The following is a 22,753-nucleotide window of genomic DNA, read 5'->3' as shown; positions in this document are numbered from 1 at the left end:
TTATATTTGTTGGAATACCACTTGTTCTTGCAACGCCTCATTGATCTGCCGCCAGCAAATCATTATTGACAAACAAAGAATCAAACAAGTTTAAGTGCACCCACATATTGACTTCACATGTATTTACATACATACATACATATGTAGGTATACACATATGCAGTAACAAAGAAGACGGAATTATTTTAACTTTATTGCTGCATTACTAATATGGTCATTGCTCGTGAGCGCCACTACCCGCACCCCTTGCGGCAACGCTACGCCCCTTAATGCGCACGATCGCCCGAATTGCTAAAATGTTGCGCAAAACAGTTTCTAAAACTGATCAATTATGCGAAGCAATAAAAAATAAAACAAAGAAATAAAAAATTGTTATATTTTTTCCATTTTTTATTTTATTATTATTATTATTTGTATATTACATACGCACGCGTACATACACACACACATGTGTATGTATATTCGTACGTATATATTAATTCATATAGCACGCTTGTGTACCACAGCAGTTTGTTTCGTAAATAGCGCTTTGTGTTTGTTGTTGCTACCATGCCTTTTAAATACAAGGTACCTTTAAAACTACATACTCATATTTTAACTTTACAAAATATTTACATTGTCCTATATAATTAATAGCATCGCATCATATTCAGCTGCAATAAAGTCGTTAAGTGTATTTATGTGTGTGTATTTAGAATAGTTATGCCCGACTGCGCCTATTTCTTCTCATCGATAATAATTTCATCGCCCGCTTGTATATTATAACTGTACAGTCGCTTATTGGGGTACTTCATTAATTCCGGCCCGAATTCCTTGAAATCTTGATCGACATAATACAAACGCATTTTATTTGCTGGCAAATCGATCAGTTTCTCCAACCGCGTCTTCAGATCGCCCACAGTGCAGTAGACGTCAAGCAGGCGTGTTTCCGTCTTATCCTTATACGTAATGAATACTTTTAGGCGTTTCTCAGGCTTAAGATTTATGTTAACTAACGGATCTAGTTTGCCATGTTTGGCTACCAACTCGTCATAGCGCTTCGGACGCTCCCATTCGGGCTTATCCATGTAGTGACGTATGAAAGCGCGTTCGGCATCTTCGCGTTCGTCGGCGCTGATCACGCCACCGCCGTTGAGTAGACTAACATTCGGCAAACGTGCAATTAACAGTTGACGACGTTCGTGTTCGGTGCACTCCAGACGCTCCCAGAGTGGCCAGTTTTTAACACGCAAATTGTGCAGTTTCGGGAATTTCGCTATCTGATCTATATCATCCCAGGCACTTATGTTCGAGTAGCTGAGATTGAGAAATTGTAGATTGTGGAAATGCTTATGCGGACATTCCGTTTTATTGGACATTTCTACGTCTTCTTCGCAGACGGTCGTGCAGTCATTGTTATTGGTGGCACTCGCGCCCGCCGCTGTTGGCGCAACGGCACTCGCATCGGCTTGTATGGCTTTGATGGGGCAGTCGGCGAGCACCAAATTCTCGAGGCTGGGGAATACGCGTCCCAAACGGCAAATTTCGAGCCAACTTTCAACGGGATTGCCGGTGAAATGTAGTGTTTTCAGTTTTCGATGTGGTTGTATGCGCTTACAACGCGGCTCAGTGCAACTGCCTGTGGGGGAAGTGGGTGTTGGTGGTGGTGTTGCTGATGTTTCTGTTTCGATTATAGCCGCGGCTGTTGCTTTTGCTGTCGTTGTAGTTGTGAGGGTTAATTTGTGTGAGTCACTTTGTTTGTTGTTGTCGTTATGCTCGTTGCACTCGGTTACCTCGTCGTCAACGACAGCATGCGCCGCTTTGACGGCAACATCATCCTCGCGCTCATCACCAGCACTCGCACACTCGATTGAATCGATAAGCACTTCTTTGTAGTCATTCAAACTGAGATGTAATTCCTCTAACAATGGCAAATTATCCAACAACACCTCAACACATGGCCAATCTAGGTATGTGCCGTTCAACACCATGCTCCTTAAACTGTTCGTGGGTAGGGTGGTTGGATTGCATATTGGGCCGACCAGATGGTTCTTGCTCAAATTGAGAAACTCCACACGCGGCATATGCTCGAGTATGTGGAAGACCTCTTGCCAATCGTGCAGCTTATTCTGTGCTAGATCTAGCTCGCGCACGCGGCGACATTTCTCTTTTATGGCTTCAAAATCGCCCGCACAGTCAATGTCACAGTCGTTCAATACCAATAATTCGGGCACGCTGACCAGCGGTGGCAGACGGGGTATATAAATGGATATGAGGCTCTTTTCTGTTTCAGCAGCTGCATCGTCGTCGTTTAGATTCTCTAATTGACAATCTGTGAAATATTTTCGTTCCAACGCTTCCAGTAGTGATGGCATATTGATGACGTTTACTCCCGCCCGTATCCGTAAAACAAAGGCTCCTCCGACTAACGCTATAACGAGTATAAAAGCTCCTACAGCTACCTCTAATGTGGTGGCTACGATTGCGACTAACAGTACAAGTACTGCTCTTCCTGTTCCAGCCGCTGCGGCTGCTGCTGTTGCTGCTCTGACTCCGACACCACCTCCGAACGTTTCCGCGCCTGCATGCACTCGCTCCGACAGCGACGACGATATCGTTACCGACACCGACCACTATGTACGATGAATCGTGGACACTTGAGTTTTGGCACATATGAGCAAAATGCATTCGTGGGCACTCGCTGCCAGGCGAAGGCAATTGCTGGCTTTTGCTGGTGTTTTATAACTTTTTCTCGTTCGTTTTTCGCTATGCGCTTTGTTTGAAACTGCACTCGAAAATCCCTTTATGACTTTTGTGTATGTATTTCAGATTTTATAGCGTTTGTAATATTTTTTTTTCACTTCTTTCAAATCGTTTTGCTTTTGTAGCATTCTGTTTATTCACATATTTTTGTTTTATTCGCTTTTCATTTCTTCAAGCAAATGCAATGTTTGTGATTGTATGTGACGTAATTTTCATCGACAATTGTAAAAATGAAATTGTAAAAATTGAATAATAATTTCTATTGCGCACTAAATTAATTTTGTAATGTTTTAAACAAAGAAAACAAATGCAGACTAAATTGCTGCGCGCTGCTGCCTTCACTGGTTCACTGGCTCACTGACTGTTTGGTGCCTGCTGCTAATACACTAGTCACTGCTGTTTCTGTTTTCGTAGCTTTTTTCTTGTTTATTGTTATTGTTTTGTTGTTGTAATCATACTACAGCATTTTACATGGCTCACCGCTCGCCACCCCTAGATATTCCACCAACGTTGCCGTGCTACTCGCTGAGCGTTTCGCGTTTTCATTTACTCAGCTGAACAGGCGAGAGAACACACGTAAATTATCTGTATTCTGGCTTTTTGTGTAGGTCGTTCGCTGGTTGTTTGACTGGCTGGCTTTTTAGAGTACAGGGGCGCCACAACCACCACGGAGGTTTTGGAATTTAGAAAATCAGCTGCGCCGTGCCAGGCCAAACAAAGCCAGATGTGCCGGAAACTAAGAAAATAATGAACGAGTATGTTGCGGTGGAGTATGACAGAAGAAGAAGTTGTGAACTTTTAGGGATGGTAGAGAAAAATCTAAACATTTCTAAAAACACTTGTACTTTGTAGAACGGGTATTATTAAAGTATTGTGTTATGAAAACATCGATAAAAGATATTGCTGTTAAGCACAATTAGAGCTAACTATATATATATATTTTTTTTTTAATTAAGTAGTAATACTACAAGTATATATAATATTTATAAAGGCTTGTAAGAACCAAATATAAACGAACGAACTACGAAATTATTGATATTGTGTTAAATTAATAGATTATTAGCTATATGTTTAGAGCTAGATAAGTAGATTTTAAAGTATGCTTAAGTGCATTTATTATTTTTCTAAATTTAATCTAAATGTCAAAATCATGACGATTGAGAGTTAAGTGATTTTTGCCGTGATGTGTCTTATATGTCGGCCTACTTGACACTCACGAGCTGTAGTCGGTGCATGTATTAGCCTTTATTTATGTAAATTCATTGAAAACAAATCTGTGTGACGACCTTCAGGCCAAGAATAAAAATGTTCGAGATGCGAGAAATTAAAAGAAAAACGAAAGGGGTATGCGTACAAGAAAAAATAAAAAACCAAGTAAAACATCTGTGGGTGCAAAAATTCATAGATATGAATACGTACATTCTAGCGAATAATGCAAAGATGAAATATACTATAAAAATTATGGTTGATGTCATCATTAAATGATCACCAGCTAAATATGCCTATGAATTGCCCGCCAATAGTCAAGTGCATCAGATAGAAAATGTTTTAAATCTTGATAATGTAAACTGTAACAGATACCATTTCGTATTTCATTCTCTAAAAATGGACACATACGCAAAGTTTTTAAAAATAACTACAGCGCCCCCGACATCGTGGCAGGCCTCAACTGAGAAACGCTGAATGCGCTACCGTTTGTAAACTAGTTGAAAAAGCAGTTATGAACATCGGTGTGTTAGTTATCTGAGATAAGTTAACGAACACGGTACCGAATGGCGTTTGAGAGAACGACAAATCGTTAGAGTCGGTATACTTGTAGATACACACAAATACATACTCAACTGCAACTGTGAACTTTTGTAGAATAGTTAGGAATATAAACATTAAATGCACCACACCGCACAATCTCGACGCCCAGACAAAGGCACCTAATTCCCACAATTTATAATGTGTTTTGTTTTGCTTTCTAGTTCATATATGTATGTATATGTATGTATATAAATGCATAGGCTCAATTGGCAAGTTAATGCTCCAATCGTTCTATAGGCATATGCATACATATGTATCTGTTTGTGTGTATCTATTTCATTTGTAATGTACTAAATTTAAATTGATTTTCTTTTAAACTTTTGTAAAATTTCTTTTATCGTATAGTAGTATATTTTCATTGTTTTTAAAATTCGTAAGTATCTACATATCTATGAAGTACTTTCCATTTATTTATTGACTTGAGCGCATCCAAATAATCTCTCTCGCTAATGCAAAATTACAACTTTTGTTTATGTTTACTCGCATGAGTTGGTGTGACCCATTAGAAAGAAAGCTCTGGTGGCTCTCTACTCGTTGTTACTCTTTCCATTCTACTCACCAGCATTAGATACATGTTTTGGAGCAACGGTAGCAGTATTGGCATTTTCACACTAAAGCTTTTTAACAGCTGATTCTCGAAAGCACATTTAAAGTGTAAACTTTTGCATTGGCCGCCAATTCATGAGCACAGTGGGGCGGTTAAGTAATTAAGGTATTTGTTTATTATATATACATATATATTTTAATAATGCAATTACAGTTCTAATTATTAGTTATTTCAAAATAATTTTAATATTTTACGATAATATGAATTTTAATGTTCGTTTTGCTTGCACTATACCGAAATACTCATTACAAAGTAAATGCACAAATATTATAAATTTTGATTTTTAATGCTGCCAAGGAATTATCTGTTGGACCACTGGTCATCACTTGCAGCCAAATATTTGTTTATATAAGCCAACTATATATTTAATAGGAATATGTAAATACAAAAATTATTGTTAGGCTGTGAGTTTTCTTCGTGTATTATTTATAATAAACGAGAATATTATTTATAATAAATCAAAAAGATATTCTTCTATAAATAAGAGATTTTTTCTAAGGAATTTAAAATCCAAGAAAATATAATTAAGTGATTACACAACAATTCAGAAAGGTTAAACTCGAAATCAGTGCTCGCTCGTGATAGAAGATATTTTAAACAGATGGTTCTTATTTCTGGTTCCCAACTAATTTGTGTATCGAAGGCGCAATATACCATCTGATCAAATTTGACCTAGACTGGATTTTTTTCCTAGATTTGTATAACTGTGTTTTATGTTTGTATGAAGTTTGATTTCCATATGTAAATTAGTGTTTTCTGGCGATTTTTACTATGGAAAAAATTTAACCACGAGCTTGCATGAAAATAATTTTTTATTTCCAATGGAATCACGGCTACAAAATCATTGAAAATATTGCAGAAGTGTTATGGGGAGTCTACTTCTTAACGAAAGCAAGTACTTGAATGCCATAAAGCATTCAGTGAAGGTCGTGAAGTCATCGAAAACTTGCCATATGCGAGTATATCCACCGCTGTTAATGACGGGAATATCGAAAAATTTAAAAAAAGTGTCATGTTGGCTTCACAGAGATATCAGATGATCTTAACATCTTTTATGGATCAACACATTTTGGTTAGTGTTTTGGGTATGAAGCGTGTCAATGCTAGACTCGTACCGCATACAACCCTACATTCATAAAATGTATCATTACTGGTAGAGAGACGTGGGTTTATAAATATGACGTCGAAACTGTTTAACAATGTAACGAATGGCGCTCCAAAATTGAGCCAAAACCGAAAAAAACAAAATTCGCTGAAAGCACTAAAGGTCATCCCAGTCGAGGCTTGTAACTAGTATAAAGAAAATTGGATTAAACGTTGGCACGCTTGTGTTGGTTCACAAGAAGCCAAAATAAGCCTTTTTTTAAGGCGATAATAAAGATTTGCATTAAAATACGAGCGATCTGAGTAACGGAAATTTGTTTTGACATCACTTAGGGGTTAACAAATAAAGGGTATGCATATCTGCAGTGATCTGTTTTATTACTGTTCTATGCTGAGTACAATTAAATCGGAAGTGTATACTTTATTTTTGTCATTCATTTTCTAGAATTTTTTGCTGTGCCACTTTAGTTTTTTTTGGCGCTTTTTTAATTTTACGTTCAATTTCAAATCTGTCAAAACTAGTTTACAAAGTTCAACACACCATTAGACAATCAAAAGTTACCAGACGTACTCGCATACTTAGGCACATCGCCACGAGTGTTTGACTTTTCTTTTCAGTTGATTTGTTTTCTGCTCCGGCACGCCAGAGACGTCCGGTTGCATGCATGGCAAATCATTCGTGCCAAACACAAACAAATGATTACCTTATGGGTTTGGTTGTAAAAATGATAATGTTGACAACAACAATAAATACAACGACAATAGCAGTGGAGGAAGCGCAAGCCTGAATGGACTAGGTGTTGGTGGCGGCGTGTCTGTCATGTAAGCTGATGCGTTGCAATTAAGCGTAATCATGTTTTGCGACTCTATCCTGGCAAATGGAAATAGCATGAATGGTAAAAGGATATTTAGCGCGAAAAGGAATCAACGTAAGCGTTAAAAGCAAACTAGGTTAATGCGGGCAATTAAGTTGCACGAGTATATAGTCGCTTCTTCAGTGACGCTTGTGGAGGCGTCCGGGATCATAACGGTGCAGAAAAGCAGATAATAAACGTTGTTGTAAACAGTGAGTGGATACAAGGAGAACATAAGCAGATTTGCGCCGTTTTGTTATGAACGACAGGTGCGGAAGTGCCTAAGCGCCCTGACGCTTATACAAACAAAAACAAATTTATTAGAGTGCATTGTGAGCTATAACTGCAGTAAGAGTATTATAATACAAATAGCCACACTCGAATGACCTTGATTGAAGGCCACACAAAGAGAAAACGACTATACCATAATTAAAATTAATCATAATTACTACCAAGCTCATAAGAGTTTGGTAAATATGACAGCGCGTATATTCAAACGTCGATATGTAGTAACATACATACACACGTACTTATAAGCGAATATTTTTACAAGCGCCGCGTTAATTCTTTTAAAACACAATACACACACAGTCATATGTCTAGGCCACTTACCGAAAAAGTAAATTGACTATCACGCTCAGTGCGTTTTCGACTGTTCTCGCTCTGACAGGGTTACTACGGTTACATTGAAAATATGGTACATATTGTATGTATGTATGTTTATATGTATGTTCATATGTGTGCATAAAAGTTAGGTTGTTGTGTATTAGGCTGATTATTATTATGCAGAAACAAAATTCTTACTTATGTGAGATGATTTATTACAGTTCTGACAAATAAAAGCTTCTCTTAAAATTTGTGCGACTAGAAAGGCCACAGTGATTGTACATAAAAAACGTTTTCTAGCAATGACAAAGTTAATGGCATAAGGCTTGTTTTCTAAGGCATTAAATACTTTAATTGGAAATTTCAAACTTTCAATTTCCATTCTAAACATCGAGTCAATTACACATTTTAATAAAAAAATTTCAAGTGAATGTAGTTGTCAGTCCAAGCAAAAAATGATGATTTGATCGTACTTAGTTACTTAGTACTTAGCTTCCATTTCATCATGTCTCTGCTCGCTACTGCTGTTCTCTTGTCAAAAATGTGAAAGCAACAACAAAAGTTAGCGAGTTGAATTTAATACAAAAGACTATTCGGATGTCTCGTTAAAGTGGTGTAAACGCTTTCTTCAACGCTAGCAAGTTTTTATGTTACAGATTAAAAATATGTTGTTTTAAAGTTATTAACTCAAATGGTAAATTACTATAAAATATTTAATCTAATTTTCCATACACTTGCGTTTCTTCAAATGTTTGCAGCGCCATTCGCTAGATTGTTGGAAAGTTTTGACGTCCATAATAATGATGCTTTTGTTAAATGTAGGGTCCACAGCTTTGTTGTAAACCTCTACTCGACTTCGGTTTGGGAGAAGATTAGGAGCTTTTGGTTCGAGGTCATACCCAAAACATTGACACGCTTCATACCCAAAACATTAACCAAAATGTGTTGAGTCGGTCCATAAGAGATGTTGAGATGCTCTGATATCTCTCTGATGCCAGCACGAAAATTTTCAAGCATTTTTTCTTTAATGGTGAATGGACGAATCGCATAAGTCAAGTTTTCGATGGCTTCATGATTTTCAGAGAATCATTTGTGCCACTCAAATACTTCAGAGAATCATTTGTGCCACTACCAATATAGGAGAATAATTTTTATCGATTAGATTTTCGACCACAGTTTAAATGGAATTCGAGTCGAATTCGTTTAGATGGTATCATTGTTTATAAAAAAGCTAAGTTCTAGGCACTGCGCGAAACTAATGGATTACTGAAATGTTATATGGCGTGTAAAGAAGTATTTCTCCACCAAAGAAAGACGCGGCAGGCACTTATGTATGCATTAAAGCATATGATAGTGCAGTGTTGCAACGTAAGTGTTGCCAGTTTGCTTGAACAGCGCAATGGTTTGTTCGATTCGGTACTCTCAAAGGCTTTGCGAATCGACAACAGCTATTATACAAGCATGCCAATTTTTATAGCAGTTTTTCTTTACTCTAAGTCACTTTTCGCTGCATTAAAATATTTCAATCCTTTTATTTGCTTTCTGCATAAATATTTATATTAGGTAAAGCAAAAAGTTCGTTCGGTTTTTTATTGATTTTTCAAAAGATGATAAGTTTGTGTACATTTGTCCGATCTACGTCAAATATGATGCGCCGTTTTGTTCGTAAACTTGTTGCCAACGAGATGCCAACTTCATTATACCCCTCTCGTAGAAGACTGCGTTACTATTGGCAAAAAACTCGGAGAGCCAATTTTCACAGGCCTCTCTTGAGGCCAACTTCTCACCATTAAGCGCGTTCGCCATGGACAGGAAAAGATGGTAATCACTTGGTGCCAGGTCCGGACTATAAGGTGGGTGCATTAGAACCTCCCATCCGAGCTCCAGGAGCTTCTGGCGAGTCACCAAAGACGTGTGTGGCCTGGCGTTGTCCTGATGGAACACAATTCGGACTCTGTTGATCAAAGATTGCCTCTTCTGGATGAGTGCTGCGTTCAAGCGGTCCAGTTGTTGGCAGTAGAGGGCCGAATTGAGCGTTTGGCCATAGGGGAGCAGCTCGCAGTAGATGATTCCTTGCCCATCCCACCAAACACACAGTAAAACCTTCCTGGCCGCCAATCAGGTCTTGGCCACCATCTGGGCCGCTTCTCCGAGCTTCGACCACGACCGTTTGCGCTCGATGTTGTCATAAGTGACCCATTTTTTATTGCCAGTCACAATCCACTTCAGAAACGGGTCGATTTTGTTGCGATTCTGCAGCGATTTGCAGATGGAAATTCGGTCCATCATGTTTTTTGCGTTAGTTCGTGTGACACCCAAACATCGAGCTCCTTTTTGAATCCAAGGTTACGCAAATGGTTCCAAACGGTTTTCTGGCTTATCTTTAGTTCCTCAGCAATTAAATAAGTGCTCACGTGACGGTCTGTTTCCACTATTGCCATGATTTTATCGCAATTTTCGACGACAGGCCTCCCGTCGCGTGGTGCATCTTTGACATCAAAATTACCGGAACGGAACCTATATCGGGCCCATAAACTAAATTAATGTTTTCAGCCGCTTTGGCTGCTTTTTCGCTTTGATCGAAGAAAAATTGTGAAATATAGCGAATTTTCTCTTTGTTGATGTCCATCTTTGACGAGCGCTCACAACGAACTGAGTAAATCAATCAAAAAACTGTCAAAGACAAACTTTTAGCGCAAATAAACACGTTTTCAGCGCCGTATAGTATGACATGATGCGACACGTAACATTAGTACTATGGACAATAACGCCATCTCTTAGATAAAAAATGAACGAACTTTTTACTTGACCAATATTTTCTTGAAATGTTAGAATTTCACGTCAAAAAGCAAGCACACATAAATTAGTATAAAGAAGAATGCAAAAATATGGAATAATAACCTTTTTATTTGTGTAAAATAAATCAATATATTGATACAAATTTTTCCCATTCACCCACTTACATATGTCAAAACAATAAACTTAGTATTTAGTAAGGTTATGTGCAAACTTGTTATTAAGCGCGTCTTGAAAACTGAACTACAAAAATGAAAAGCAATATAAAGTGAAATTGAAAGCCTGTTTAAGTGTGTGAAGTGTGTATGTGAGCAAAAGTAATCTAAAGCTCACTTGTTGAAAATTTACACAAAAATCAAAGGCAGAACAAAGGGGAACAGGTATTAAAATATTTAATATTGAAAGGGTTCTTTTTTTGCTAACGACAGTAAAAGCAAAGCAGCTACTATAGTGTTTGAATTTGGGACTGTCACTATAAATCATAGATTTTATTCATAGTAGAACACAAAAATTCCAAGATAATTTTTATTTAGCTCCCATTTGGAGTCTATGTCAATTCTCTGAAAATGTTTTGGGCTCATCAACAAACTTTCTTTAGATTTGAACAAATTTCAAGAGGGATTGCTTTCAAAACAGTTGTCAGAGTAATGGTAACGGTCATGTGTTTGGCATTTATGCTCATTGTATCTTAGCAAATTACCATGCAAAGAGTTACACCGAGAGAGCTTAGAATCGTATAAATTCATTTTTAAAATTGCGATTTGTGCAATTATTATATATGTATATTTTAAATCGTCATGAGCAATGAGGTAAATTTTTGGCTTTTTGGAGACATGAGTATGCAACCTTTCTATGTTTGAAGTGCGAACAATCCCTATGATATTCTCCGGACCCTTTCCTTATAAGTCCATAATTTTCGAAAACTTAAGTTGAAGCCAACATGAAGGTATATCTATTTTATTGAGTTATTCAGTTCCCAAGTTGGTAAAGTATGAAACTTCAACTAATCCACTAAAATACAGAAAACGGGACACTTTTTCCATTTGTGAACACTAAATCATATAGCCGCCATTCAAACTGACAGATCGAAATCAAGTCAAAAGTATGAAAAGTCTTGTTGTATTACAAATTCTCTTTACGAAATTTGGCATAGATTATTGGCAATAGCCACACTACAATCTGCGAAGAATTTGCTTAGGTCGGAGCATTATATTGTATAGCTGCCGGTTAGTATCTTCGAACAAATTGTTCAGATCGGATCCCTATATCATATATAAATCGATCGATTAAAATCAAGGTAAAGATCTTTTTATAGTAATTTTTGTTATAAAACTGCAACTGTGAAGGATTTTTTAGTTTCGATGCAGCCGAAGTTAATTTTTTTTTGTTGTGTTTTTTATGTTATATGACCAATGGCATTATCAAAGTTTGCAAGCTTCTGTATTTCATAACATTAAATATAAAAATTTAGCTCCCTCGTTTCCGTTATTATGCACGCCCCTGCTTAAATATATGTATGAATTTATGCACATAACTGTTGTGAAAGCAGCTTTATTTTGCCTCACTTATTGTACGAGCACTCTCTCCAGTGCACTTGCATCGCCGCTCACTTAAGAATACTCATACGACACGGCGACCCGACTTGAATGTTCAATATTTTAATTTTGATTTGCCAGTGCAAATATTTCTTGACTTGTCTTGGCTCGTCTTGGAATTGCATGATTTCTCGATGTTATTGTTATTTGTTTTTTGTGTGCTTGTTGTAGTTGTTGTCTAAATTTGATATGCAGCTGACAAAACATTTGTTCGTGCTTTGACATTTATTCCTATTCATTTTACAGTTTTATTCGTTGAAAACATTTTCGTTGATTTTTCCAACTACAGTTATTTTATATGTATGCGCATTTTATTCATATGCTTGTTTATATGTATGCAAGTAGTTATCAAAAACTCCTTTGAAATTTTATGGCACAAAAGCACGACAGTAAAACTGATATTTCTACACTACACCCACACATATATACATGCATACATACATAGTCACTCGAATATTCAAAATAATAGTATAGCAAGGCGAGGAAAACAAACCAAATGGGCAAAACAGCAACAGCAACTGCTGCTGCTCTATTTTGATATGGTATTCCACAAAATTCATTTTCCTGTGACTTATATTGTAATTTTCGTTGAGTAGGCGGACGGCAGGAAGTGGGTCACTTGTGCGGCCAGTTCGTCTGCTACACACACAGTGGGAACGCACATGCACCAGTTTCGCCACGGAAAGGCCAAATTAGCACAATTCCGCTGTTGGTATGGAGAAATATTTTGATGATGTACTGTTTTATTCGTTTTCAAGAACAATGCAACCATTATGATCGCCAGCGCTGGTAAGTACTACTGCCAGCTTTCTGCTTTTGCGCCTTCTGGCCTTTTCGCCTTTTTACTGCGCACATGCACATTTTTTGTGCTTTTTGCGCTTTTTTTTTTATTCATTTACATTAAAACGCTTGCCATGCTCCGCTTTCATTCGGAAACATTTCATTTATATTTTTTTACGACTCCATGCAAGCGACAGAGTTGAAGCTATGGCTTTATTTCGCATTTGGCTACTTGTTATTACCATTCTTGTTGTTGTTGCGTATAAAATCAATTCATTAGGAAAATTGAATTCATGACCGTTTCTTTGCTATAATAAGCATATAATAAAGCGTCCATTAGTTTGCCGAGCTGGGACAATATCCTTTAAAGCTTTTGAATACCTCGCGCTGAGAAAATTTCAGCGTTTCCCGTACTATTTCATTTTCTAAATTGCACTTATTACCACTCGTGATTCGAAAAGTGTAGTGTTTTGACAACAATAGCAAAAAAGGAAAACTGAAACAATTTTCTTAAAGTTGGCGAAATCAGCTTAAAGGATAACGAGTCAAGCCAGGTTGGGCGCAAGTACTAAGCTGTTTCGTTGCCAATGTTTTTCTTGTAGTAAATTTATGCGAAATAACGCGCGCCGTTATGAAAACGCGAAAAACAAATTTTGTTGACTGTTTACTATTTTGGTTTTTGTTGTTTTTTGTTTGTTGTGCCAAACTTTGCTCATGCAGAAACGGCGTTTGCAAGTGCAGATATGCAGATAGTTGTTGTAATTTGTTGTGCTTTTGCGCGAAAGTATGGGAAGAACAATTTATGTTATGTTGAAATTAATTAAAAAGAGGTTTTATGACAAAAAAGCGATATACATTTTAATCCGTGTTGTAACAAGTTATTATAGAGGTTTATTTACTACTAAAAATAATACACTGAGTTAAACTTTTGCGAAAGCATTCTTAGATTTTGTTAAATTCGCGTTTGCCGTTTTAACTTTTGCCTTGGTGCTGCCACAAGATCGTGAAAGTATGCTAGAACTAAAAAAGTTGCCTACAATTAGGTGCTTGGTAAAATAATAATTATAAATCTGCGTTTCCACAGACTTGATATGTGTTGCATGAAATATACCAACTGATCTTGTTTGACCCTGGCTGGTCTATATACCATACACAAACTGCGCGTGCAAACCGAATTGATAAATACCATATATTTTGTCTCGATTATTACAACCATTTTTAGTTGTGAAGTTTGAACTCCATATGTCAATTAGTGTGTGTTTGTGGTTTGTCTAGCGATTTTTACCATGGAAAAAAATAGTTTGAAAATTTGTAGTTCAAATAGGATCACGGCTACGGGATCGTTGAAAATGTTTGTTGAAAGTTAAAAAACAAAAACAATGCACGTGTTGCCATCAGAGAGATAGCAGAGAATCTCAACATCTCTTCTGGATGGACTCAACACATTTTGGTTAATGTTTTGGGTATGAAGTGTGTCAATCCTCGTATCAAAAGACCAAAGTTAATCAAATGGTAGAAATATTTTCGAGTTGCATATCCTTTGACTAAATTTAAAGTTTTCTATGTATGATGGTTGCATTTCGCTAATTTTTAACATGACAAGGAGTTATGTTGTTGTTAAGTTTTTATGATATGCTCTAGAAAATGGTTTAACAAATTTTGAGAGTAACTAACGCAAGTATAAATATTCTTCCACAACAATGAATAATAACAAAAACAAAAAAAACTCTCCTTAAAAATATCTCTAAAAGGATAGACTGCTTAGTTTAGCGCCCTTCTTGAATTAGGAATGCTACACAATTTCATTGCAGTTAATCGATTTTGCCACCAAGCTTGAAAAATCAAATCACCACGTTTAAATTAATATTGCAAATCCAACGTCAATTCTTATGAAGATAATTTTTTTTTTGTGGAAAAAATTATATATAATATCTTACTCAAAAGGCCGCACAATAGTTATATTGGTATAGACAATACTGATACATTTATTATCCTTTGCAATAATAATTATGCACGAGTAACATAGTATGTATACGATGCAAAGTGAATACTAGCAATCGAAATTGCATGTCAAATAAACGTCGGAACAAAAAACTCTAAGGTTCCACTAACTACCTCACTGCACATGCCACGCAATCTAAAACGATTCATCACAATAAAGGACACGAAACCATTAGAAACGACAAACTGCTCGGCTGAAGAATGATTAAATAGTTTTGTAGTACACGCAAAAAAGCATATATTGTATTACTAAACATCCGGTAGTTAGTAAGAGTGTAAAATTTTGCGCATTAAAAACTGGAAGATGTGTTCATTGTTTTCTCAAAAAGTCTATAAAATTAATGAAATTGTAACAGTGAAGAGTTTGAGGTATCGACAAGTGAGTATGTGATCCTAAAATACATATATATATATATATACAGATTGACAAAGCTGAATCAGACCGTCGATTTCTCAGTTAGGCTATTTGGTGCGAGCAGTAGCGAACGGAGTGGCATCACAACCATGTCCACGCTTTTTTTCATGGAAAATTCATCGGCGAAATTTTGTGGCTCGACAAATTTGCATACTACTTTGTTAAATCAGCTAGTATATCCGCTTCTTCCGGTTTTGCAAGAAAAGTTCCAATGGCAAACTTTTTTCGTTATCTGTTTTTTGGGAGAGAGTTTTCGTATACGCTCTTGACTTAGTCAATTTTATTTACGAATAAAATTAATTACATGCTTCCGAGAATATTTTCGAACTAAATTAATTTTTGTTGGACTTTATTTTTACTGTTCCGAGAATATTGCAAAAGCATTTTAAATTAGTAAGAAATAATTAAGTAGACATCATACACTCTTACTGTGTAAATTTAGGAACTGCATCATTTGTAAATTCGACAATTGTTGCCAGTTTATGGTTCCAGTTTGCCACCGTGCAATGTTTTAAAGCGTGTATTCGTTTATATATTATATACGAGTATTAATCGGTTGGAAGAGCAGCAGTTGCCAAAATTTATGATATTCGTTTGTAGCCAACCGGGACTAGATATTTACATTTTGTAAAATATAGGTACTGTATCTCCATAAAAACATTTGGCTGTCAATCAGAGCGGTGATTTATTTATTTACCAATCAGGCACTGCCGGGACAAAGGTTTTGCTTGTGCTAGCAACATAGTAATTCAGTGCACAATATTTGCGGTTTTCCTTTTGTAACAGAGTCAATTCAAAACCTCAAGCTGTCAAATGCATTGTGTCAGAACCTCTTAAATTCGAGAATTATTTTTATTTTGAAACAAAGTACACCCTGGAAATATGTATGTATTTATAAATAAAATTTGGTAGCGGCATGTAATTATATTTTGCTTTCTTTGGCTTCACAAGCCCGAATCATTTGTTACTTTAATTTGGGGACCGGAGATTTATGACAGCTATCCAAAAGTAGGAGAGCGTTGTTATGAGTTAAGTGACAATTGAATGACAGATGTTTGAAAGCGATGATAAAAAAGGTATTGTGACGAGGAAAAAGATTTAAGCTCTCGCAGTATTAAAGAAACTGCTAAACGAATAATAAAAGTAAAGATAATGTTAAAATTTAAAATAAGTCTATTTTTAAGCGCCTTTGTTCGAAGTTGTTGATGAAAGTCATAAAAAGAATGAGGGATGCTTTCAAATAATTTTGTGCGCGTATACAATATGAAATATGTATATAAAGATTGATAAATAAAGTTGAGCCTCTTAACCTCTTAACCTCTTACCGCTTGCAGAAAATCAGACTTGTTGGTATGGATTTGGCGCAGTGTTGTAATATGAGAAGATCTTTGGATACCAAATCTGGTTCAAAACTACCAAAATTTCTTGTCATTACACATTGGGCTTTATTTCAATTCAAATTTAGAAAAATATATATCTAACTTAGAGGTTAAATAAACTAAGCTATTATCATTTAATGCACGTCCTACTTTTTCTTCAACCAAATCGAATATCTCATTTTTCACACATTGAGCCTATGGCCCCATTCATGACTATTTTTTGGTTAGTATGAATAATATATTAAGATTATAAAAAATGATAAAAATATTATCATAAAAATTATATCATAGCCTACCAACCAAACCATCAACTGCCAATAGAACTACCAATTTTAGTCCGATGTGACGATCGGCAATGCTGTTTTGACGACAACGCGAGTTCCACTCAAACATTAACCGACATGTGTTCGGCCAATTGAGATGCTGAGCAGATCATTGAATACGCTATAGAGCTCTATATCTACTAAGACGAATCGCAAAAAACATTTCATGAGTATTTCTTTCGTTGTAACCGCCGTCATCATTTTTCGTTAAGTAAATGTTCTGTTCGTTCTTCCACTCGCAAGACAAGTGAATTTTATGAGAAACTTTTCTTATAGTCAAATTGGGATCGTGGTTTTAGCAAAAATGGATTTAAAATATTTTAAATCCAGCCAATTAGTCTCCAATAGGTTTACGAATTTTTTAATCCCGAGGTTGGAATTAAAAATTTTATTTTAATTTTTTAATCCAAAAGTTTGGGATTAAAAATTGAAAATTTAAAATATTACTTTTTGATTTGGAATGAAAGCTAAAAAGTGTTTATTCTATAGCGAATTCTTTTTTTAATTATATACTTAAGATTGAAATTTTTGTTTTTTTTTACTTGGGATAAAAAGTAAAAAAGAATTTTAATTCAATTATTTTTTTAATGCATTATTTGCAACCTTGGTCTCCAAGAAGTACTCACATACTAGTCTACAATGATCTTGAACTCTCAGTTAAACATTTTTTCTATTTGAATCAAGTCTAGTACTTGCTTCTACGCTTAAGTCATTACATTTGTTCAAGATGTTGTTTATTTGTGAAACCTTGATAATCCAAGCTATTTAATATCTGATATGAAAATAAATTCTTCATATTTATACCTCCCGCGGTTGTGCTTTAGTGGGTAATTGTTCTTAAAAAGGCAAAAATTGCCCAGACACTGTGGGATATTCGCCACTCAATAAGGTCGTATTACAGCTGTAAAAACAGAAATATAATTTCTACTTCACTACTAATTTATAAAAAAGAAATATGTACATTTATATATATATTTTATAAGTACATGCACTTTAGGGTGGCCCAAAAAAGCTTTACAATCTTTTTACCTTAGATGCCGTGAAAATATCCTCCGAAAAGACGAAACAAAATTGTGGTTCAGTTTGAGCACTTAACATTAACATTAATAAGTGGCGTATGTGATTTTTGATTTCCCATGTAAATAACACAGGAATATTTTGTTATTTTGTTGGTTTTTGTATTGTATACTAATGTGATTTTTTGCTAAGCCGACTTGCTCAAAAGTTATTCGAGGTCAAAGTTACCTTTAATCGTAGAAAATAATTTTTATAAGTAGTTTTTACATTATTTCACAAAATAATGCCTCAAAGTCATAAATATCTGATTACTCTTGTTGCTTTTATGCGATTATAACATATCCTAGAAATTTTGTTTTCAAAGGCGGTGAGAATACATTTTATATTAACATAGTTGGAAGTATTAAAAACAAGAAAAAACGTTACCTCCAACCAAAAATGGCACCGAAGCTATAATATCCTTCACAAATACCAAGGCTACTTACAAGAACTTGATTCCGAGCGTTCAATTTGTATGGCAGCTATATGATATAGTGACCTGATTTGAACAATTTCTGCGGAGAATATATTGTTGCTTTAAGCAATAACTCTTGCTCAATTTCGTGAAGATGCCGCGTCAAATAAAAAAGTTTTCCATGCAAGCACTTTACTCCGATGGTTCAGTTAATATTGCATACAAGTACTTAATTCCGATTGTTCAGTTTGTATGGCAGCTATATGCTATAACGATCCGATATCGACCGTTCCGACAAATCAGCAGCTTCTTAGTGAGAAAAGAAGAGGTGCAAACTTTCAGATGAATAGTTTAAAAACTGAGGGACTAGTTTGTATATATGCAGCCAGACGGACATGGCTAAATCAACTCAGCTCATCATGCTGCTCATTTATGTATATATTTTATAGGGACTCTGACGGAAGTTACAAACTTAAATTTAATATATCCTATTCAGGGTATAAAAATATATATATAATAGATTAATTGATTAAATATTTTTAAAAAAATTAAACGAGTTTTGGTTTACCCTAATGTACGTGGTGGTATTTCGTCATGCTTGTATGAAGGTCTGTAAAGTAATATGTTTGCCCAACGCTATACTTTCCATTGGGTTTTATTATTCCACAATATTTTATTCAATGTAACCAAAGGCATAAGAAAGAAGCTTACGCTCGAGTACAGTGGTGGCATGAGTAAAATTACCAGCAGAGAGTATTAAGTTTCTGTAAGGGTGTATCAACATGTTTTTATTTAAAATTCAATAAAATCCGTGAGAAATTCGTACTTATACAAATTATATTAATAAAATTTTTATTTTTGTGTGGGTATGGATTGAAATAAAATTTATACAAAAGCCCTTGGGCTAGCTAAATTTGTTATTGGGCTACAACGCTATTTTCATAATAAGATCATTTCTCAACTCTATTAGAAAAAAAACATAGCAGAAATAGTGTCTATAATGTGTAGCATCGCTCATCGATAAATGATCGAAATCGAGTTATTCTATTTATACTCCCCAGATAACGAAAAAGACATTCTTTGTATCTATACTTGACGTAATGCCGAAATAGCGCTCAATTTGCGATATATTTCAAGAAAATAAGTTGAGTTGGTTATAATGTGTTTAGTTGTGAATAAAATCGGTTATGTACATACTTCACCTAGCATGCATAAATCGAATAGAGGATTTTCGTTATTCAGGTGGACTTTATGCCTAATATATCGATAATGTGTATGATATTTTCATACGTTTGCCTAAACCTCAATATATTTATTCCATGATAGGATAAATCAGTTTTTAAGTTTTCTGGAATCAAAAATAAATTTTAGTATTGTATTATGACCGATTTAGAACCAAAATTATTGTTAGAATGCAAATAAAAAGGGGGTAAGATTTTCTAACTGCAATATTTAGATATTAGAAAACACCGATTAAAATTAAAAAATTTTGGTCGAAAATCGATTACAGTCTTAAAAGTATTTTTGGCTCTAGAAAACTTAAAAACTGTAGTGTATCTTTTACACAACCCACAACTGTAGCTACTTTAAATGGCCACACAATTACTATTGTGCGTGTGTGTACTGTCCAACCACATATGCACACTTTCGCCAATATATGTTTGTAGCTTGTGCGTTCAAGCGCTGAATGACCATTTGGTGTGGCAAATTTACTAAACCCTTGCGGCTCACCCACTAATACCAGCATAATTTTATTGCCTTTACAACCTATTTTACTTGTTAGAAGCTCGGCTACGCTCTACTACGCTCTCAAAGCGCAAAAAACGGAATCCCGCCATCGTTACTGAGTGATATACAGTCACTAAGTCATTGGTCCGTGAAGCGTGCACGAATATTTTATGGCTATTAGTTGAGAAAAAGTTTCGACCCAAACAGGATTTGCTAACGGCCGAAAGGACAAGCGCTTGCAATCGCCGAGCGCTGCTGCCGACGTCTCTGCCTGCTGCTGGGAACCAACAAAGGGGTCAATTTGAGTTGAGCAAGAGTGTAGGCGTCATTAAATTGCAATGTGCACGTAAACTTTTTCCATATCATGCCAAATTATGGCCTCAAAGACGTAGAGTAGCTGGTAGATATGTATGTGTGTACATAAGTACCGCTGCAGCGCACACGCAAGCCAAAGCTTATGGGCGTGTGTATGTTTGCAGCCTATTAAGAAGGCGGTTCTGACGAGGCGAGTGCCTACATGCATGTGTGTGTGTGTGTTTCAAGGTGCAAAGTTGCGGCTGTAAGTATGAAAAAAGTGAGTGTAAACGCGTGAGGTTTAACTTTTGAAAAATGTTGCACGTTGCGCATATCGACAGCTGCCGAAAATATAAAAAATATACCAAACGATAATAAAAAAGCGTTGAATTATTGCTCGGAAAGCTGGTTGAGTTTTCTATTTTTTTGATTTTTTTCGTAGTTTGTATGTTTTATTTTTGTGGCTTGTTGCTGGTTTTGACCAAGCAATTTCAGCAATTTATTGCATTGCAACATGTTTTAGGGTAATATTTGCACACAACTACATACATACATACATACATGCATACATACATACATACATAATAAATCGCTTCACAAACACATTGAGGCGATCGTGTAAACACCCACACACACAGTCGTAAAAGTCGCAGGAAGTACACACCGCAGTTAACGCAATCATTCCCACTTTTACTCAATCACTCAAATGTCTGCACAATCACTCAAGCCCTTCAGCATTACAGCTACACATGTGTGTGTGTACACACATTGCTCCACATGCAAGTATAAACTTGTGTATGTAAACGCCATAAAAACAAGTATGGATGGCTTGACAGCATGACTGTGGCACTCGACCGCTCTTTTGATTATTTCTCCGTGTTTGTTTACATCACTGAGATACAGTTGTATATGTGGGCACTCATACACAAGCATACGTACTCGTACGTTCACTCACATGTGCAAACATCATTAAATTTTTGTGTAAAGTTAAGCTTCGATAAGTGGTACTTACATATTTTAAGTAATGAAAAATATTTTCAGGTAAATTTATTCACATTTTCAATAAAAAACGTATTTTCACTTTTCTTTTTTTGCACTAGCATTTTTGTATAGTTTTGTTTCGTTAGAACTTATATTTTTAGGCTGGGTCGCGAAGAAAGTAATATTCATTCAGTTAAAAGATTAAACATTTTAACACTTATTGCTTGGATTATTTGATGTCTTAAATCCGTTAAACCTCAACCGTGAAATCGTACAGAATTCAACTGATTTTTCTATAATGCTGTTTTTGATTCAAAAAACAATAGCATCTGATCAAATTTGATCCGGGCTGACAAAAAAAAACTACATTTTTACGTATTTAAAAAAAAAATCATTATTCTCTCCTGCAAAATAGACTCCAGAATAAATACAAGGCTGCCTCAGCGAATTTTGGTTTCTTTTTTGTGGCTCATTTTTGCACCGTCATTCGCTAGCTTGTTGGACAAATTACGTTTCATACCCAAAACATTAACCAGAATGTGTTGAGTCGACGACTTTTAATATTGTTTCTTTAACTTTTTCGATATTATCGTCATTTACAGAGATGACTTGCATGAGGCAAGTTTTCGATGACTTAATGACTTTTATTGACGACTTTTAAAACCGTTTCTTTAACTTTTTCGATATTATCGTCTTTTACAGGGATGACTAGCATGAGGCAAGTTTTCGATGACTTAATGACTTTTATTGACTGATTTGTACTCGTACCACTATTTCCGAAACACTTCTGTAACATTTTCAACTCGTGCGAAGTTTAAACAGACTAGTATTTTTTTTGGATTCGAAGTCAAAAGCCTGAATAATTCAATTTTGTAATACAGGACGTGAGATATGAGCTACACACAAGTTGTAGTAATGATATTACTAAAATAATTACAGTTTTGGGTAGCAGGAATATTAAATTCTAATATTTGTCTACACGATTATCATTGTTGCTGAGACCTCTGGAACCCAAGTCAAATGCTCTCGTCTTTTTTGTTGCTGCAGATTTTAAGGCAAGTAAAAGTGTCTACAAACATTATTGGGCTCCTTCAACTCGATCCTGGTCCTGGTCATATAACTTAAGCACACTGAAGCCTCTGTGATTCATTATTGGTATATTCATTCCATATACAATGCTACTTGTTCAAATTGCTACTGTATTGAGTTTAGATCTTGGGTCCTTTCCGTGGATTTAATAAAAGCGATGTGTGAAGGAAATCAATATA

The 22,753-nt window shown here is 35.7% G+C and overlaps 2 protein-coding genes across 2 annotated transcripts in view; both read right to left on the bottom strand.

Moving 5' to 3' along the window:
• The window catches only part of KCNQ (KCNQ potassium channel), a 53,281-nt gene that overhangs the window by 16,162 nt on the left and 14,366 nt on the right, over positions 1–22,753 (bottom strand). The gene's annotated exons all lie outside the window — the stretch shown is intronic.
• Positions 363–3,479, bottom strand: mlt (tubulin folding cofactor E like protein mlt). The gene has a single exon (XM_014231526.3). The coding sequence runs from the start codon at positions 2,352–2,354 to the stop codon at positions 717–719; it is 1,638 nt and encodes a 545-aa protein (XP_014087001.2). The 5' UTR covers positions 2,355–3,479; the 3' UTR covers positions 363–716.

This window comes from Bactrocera oleae, chromosome 4, assembly GCF_042242935.1.
Source record: "Bactrocera oleae isolate idBacOlea1 chromosome 4, idBacOlea1, whole genome shotgun sequence".
Taxonomy (NCBI): Eukaryota; Metazoa; Arthropoda; class Insecta; order Diptera; family Tephritidae; genus Bactrocera; species Bactrocera oleae.
The sequence above is the reverse complement of the archived record's forward strand: the minus strand, read 5'-3'. Positions and strand labels throughout refer to the sequence as shown.

Bases quoted from the DNA above. Each gene is read 5' to 3' on its own strand.
- mlt (XM_014231526.3), bottom strand. From the start codon at position 2,354: ATGCCATCACTACTGGAAGCGTTGGAACGAAAATATTTCACAGATTGT.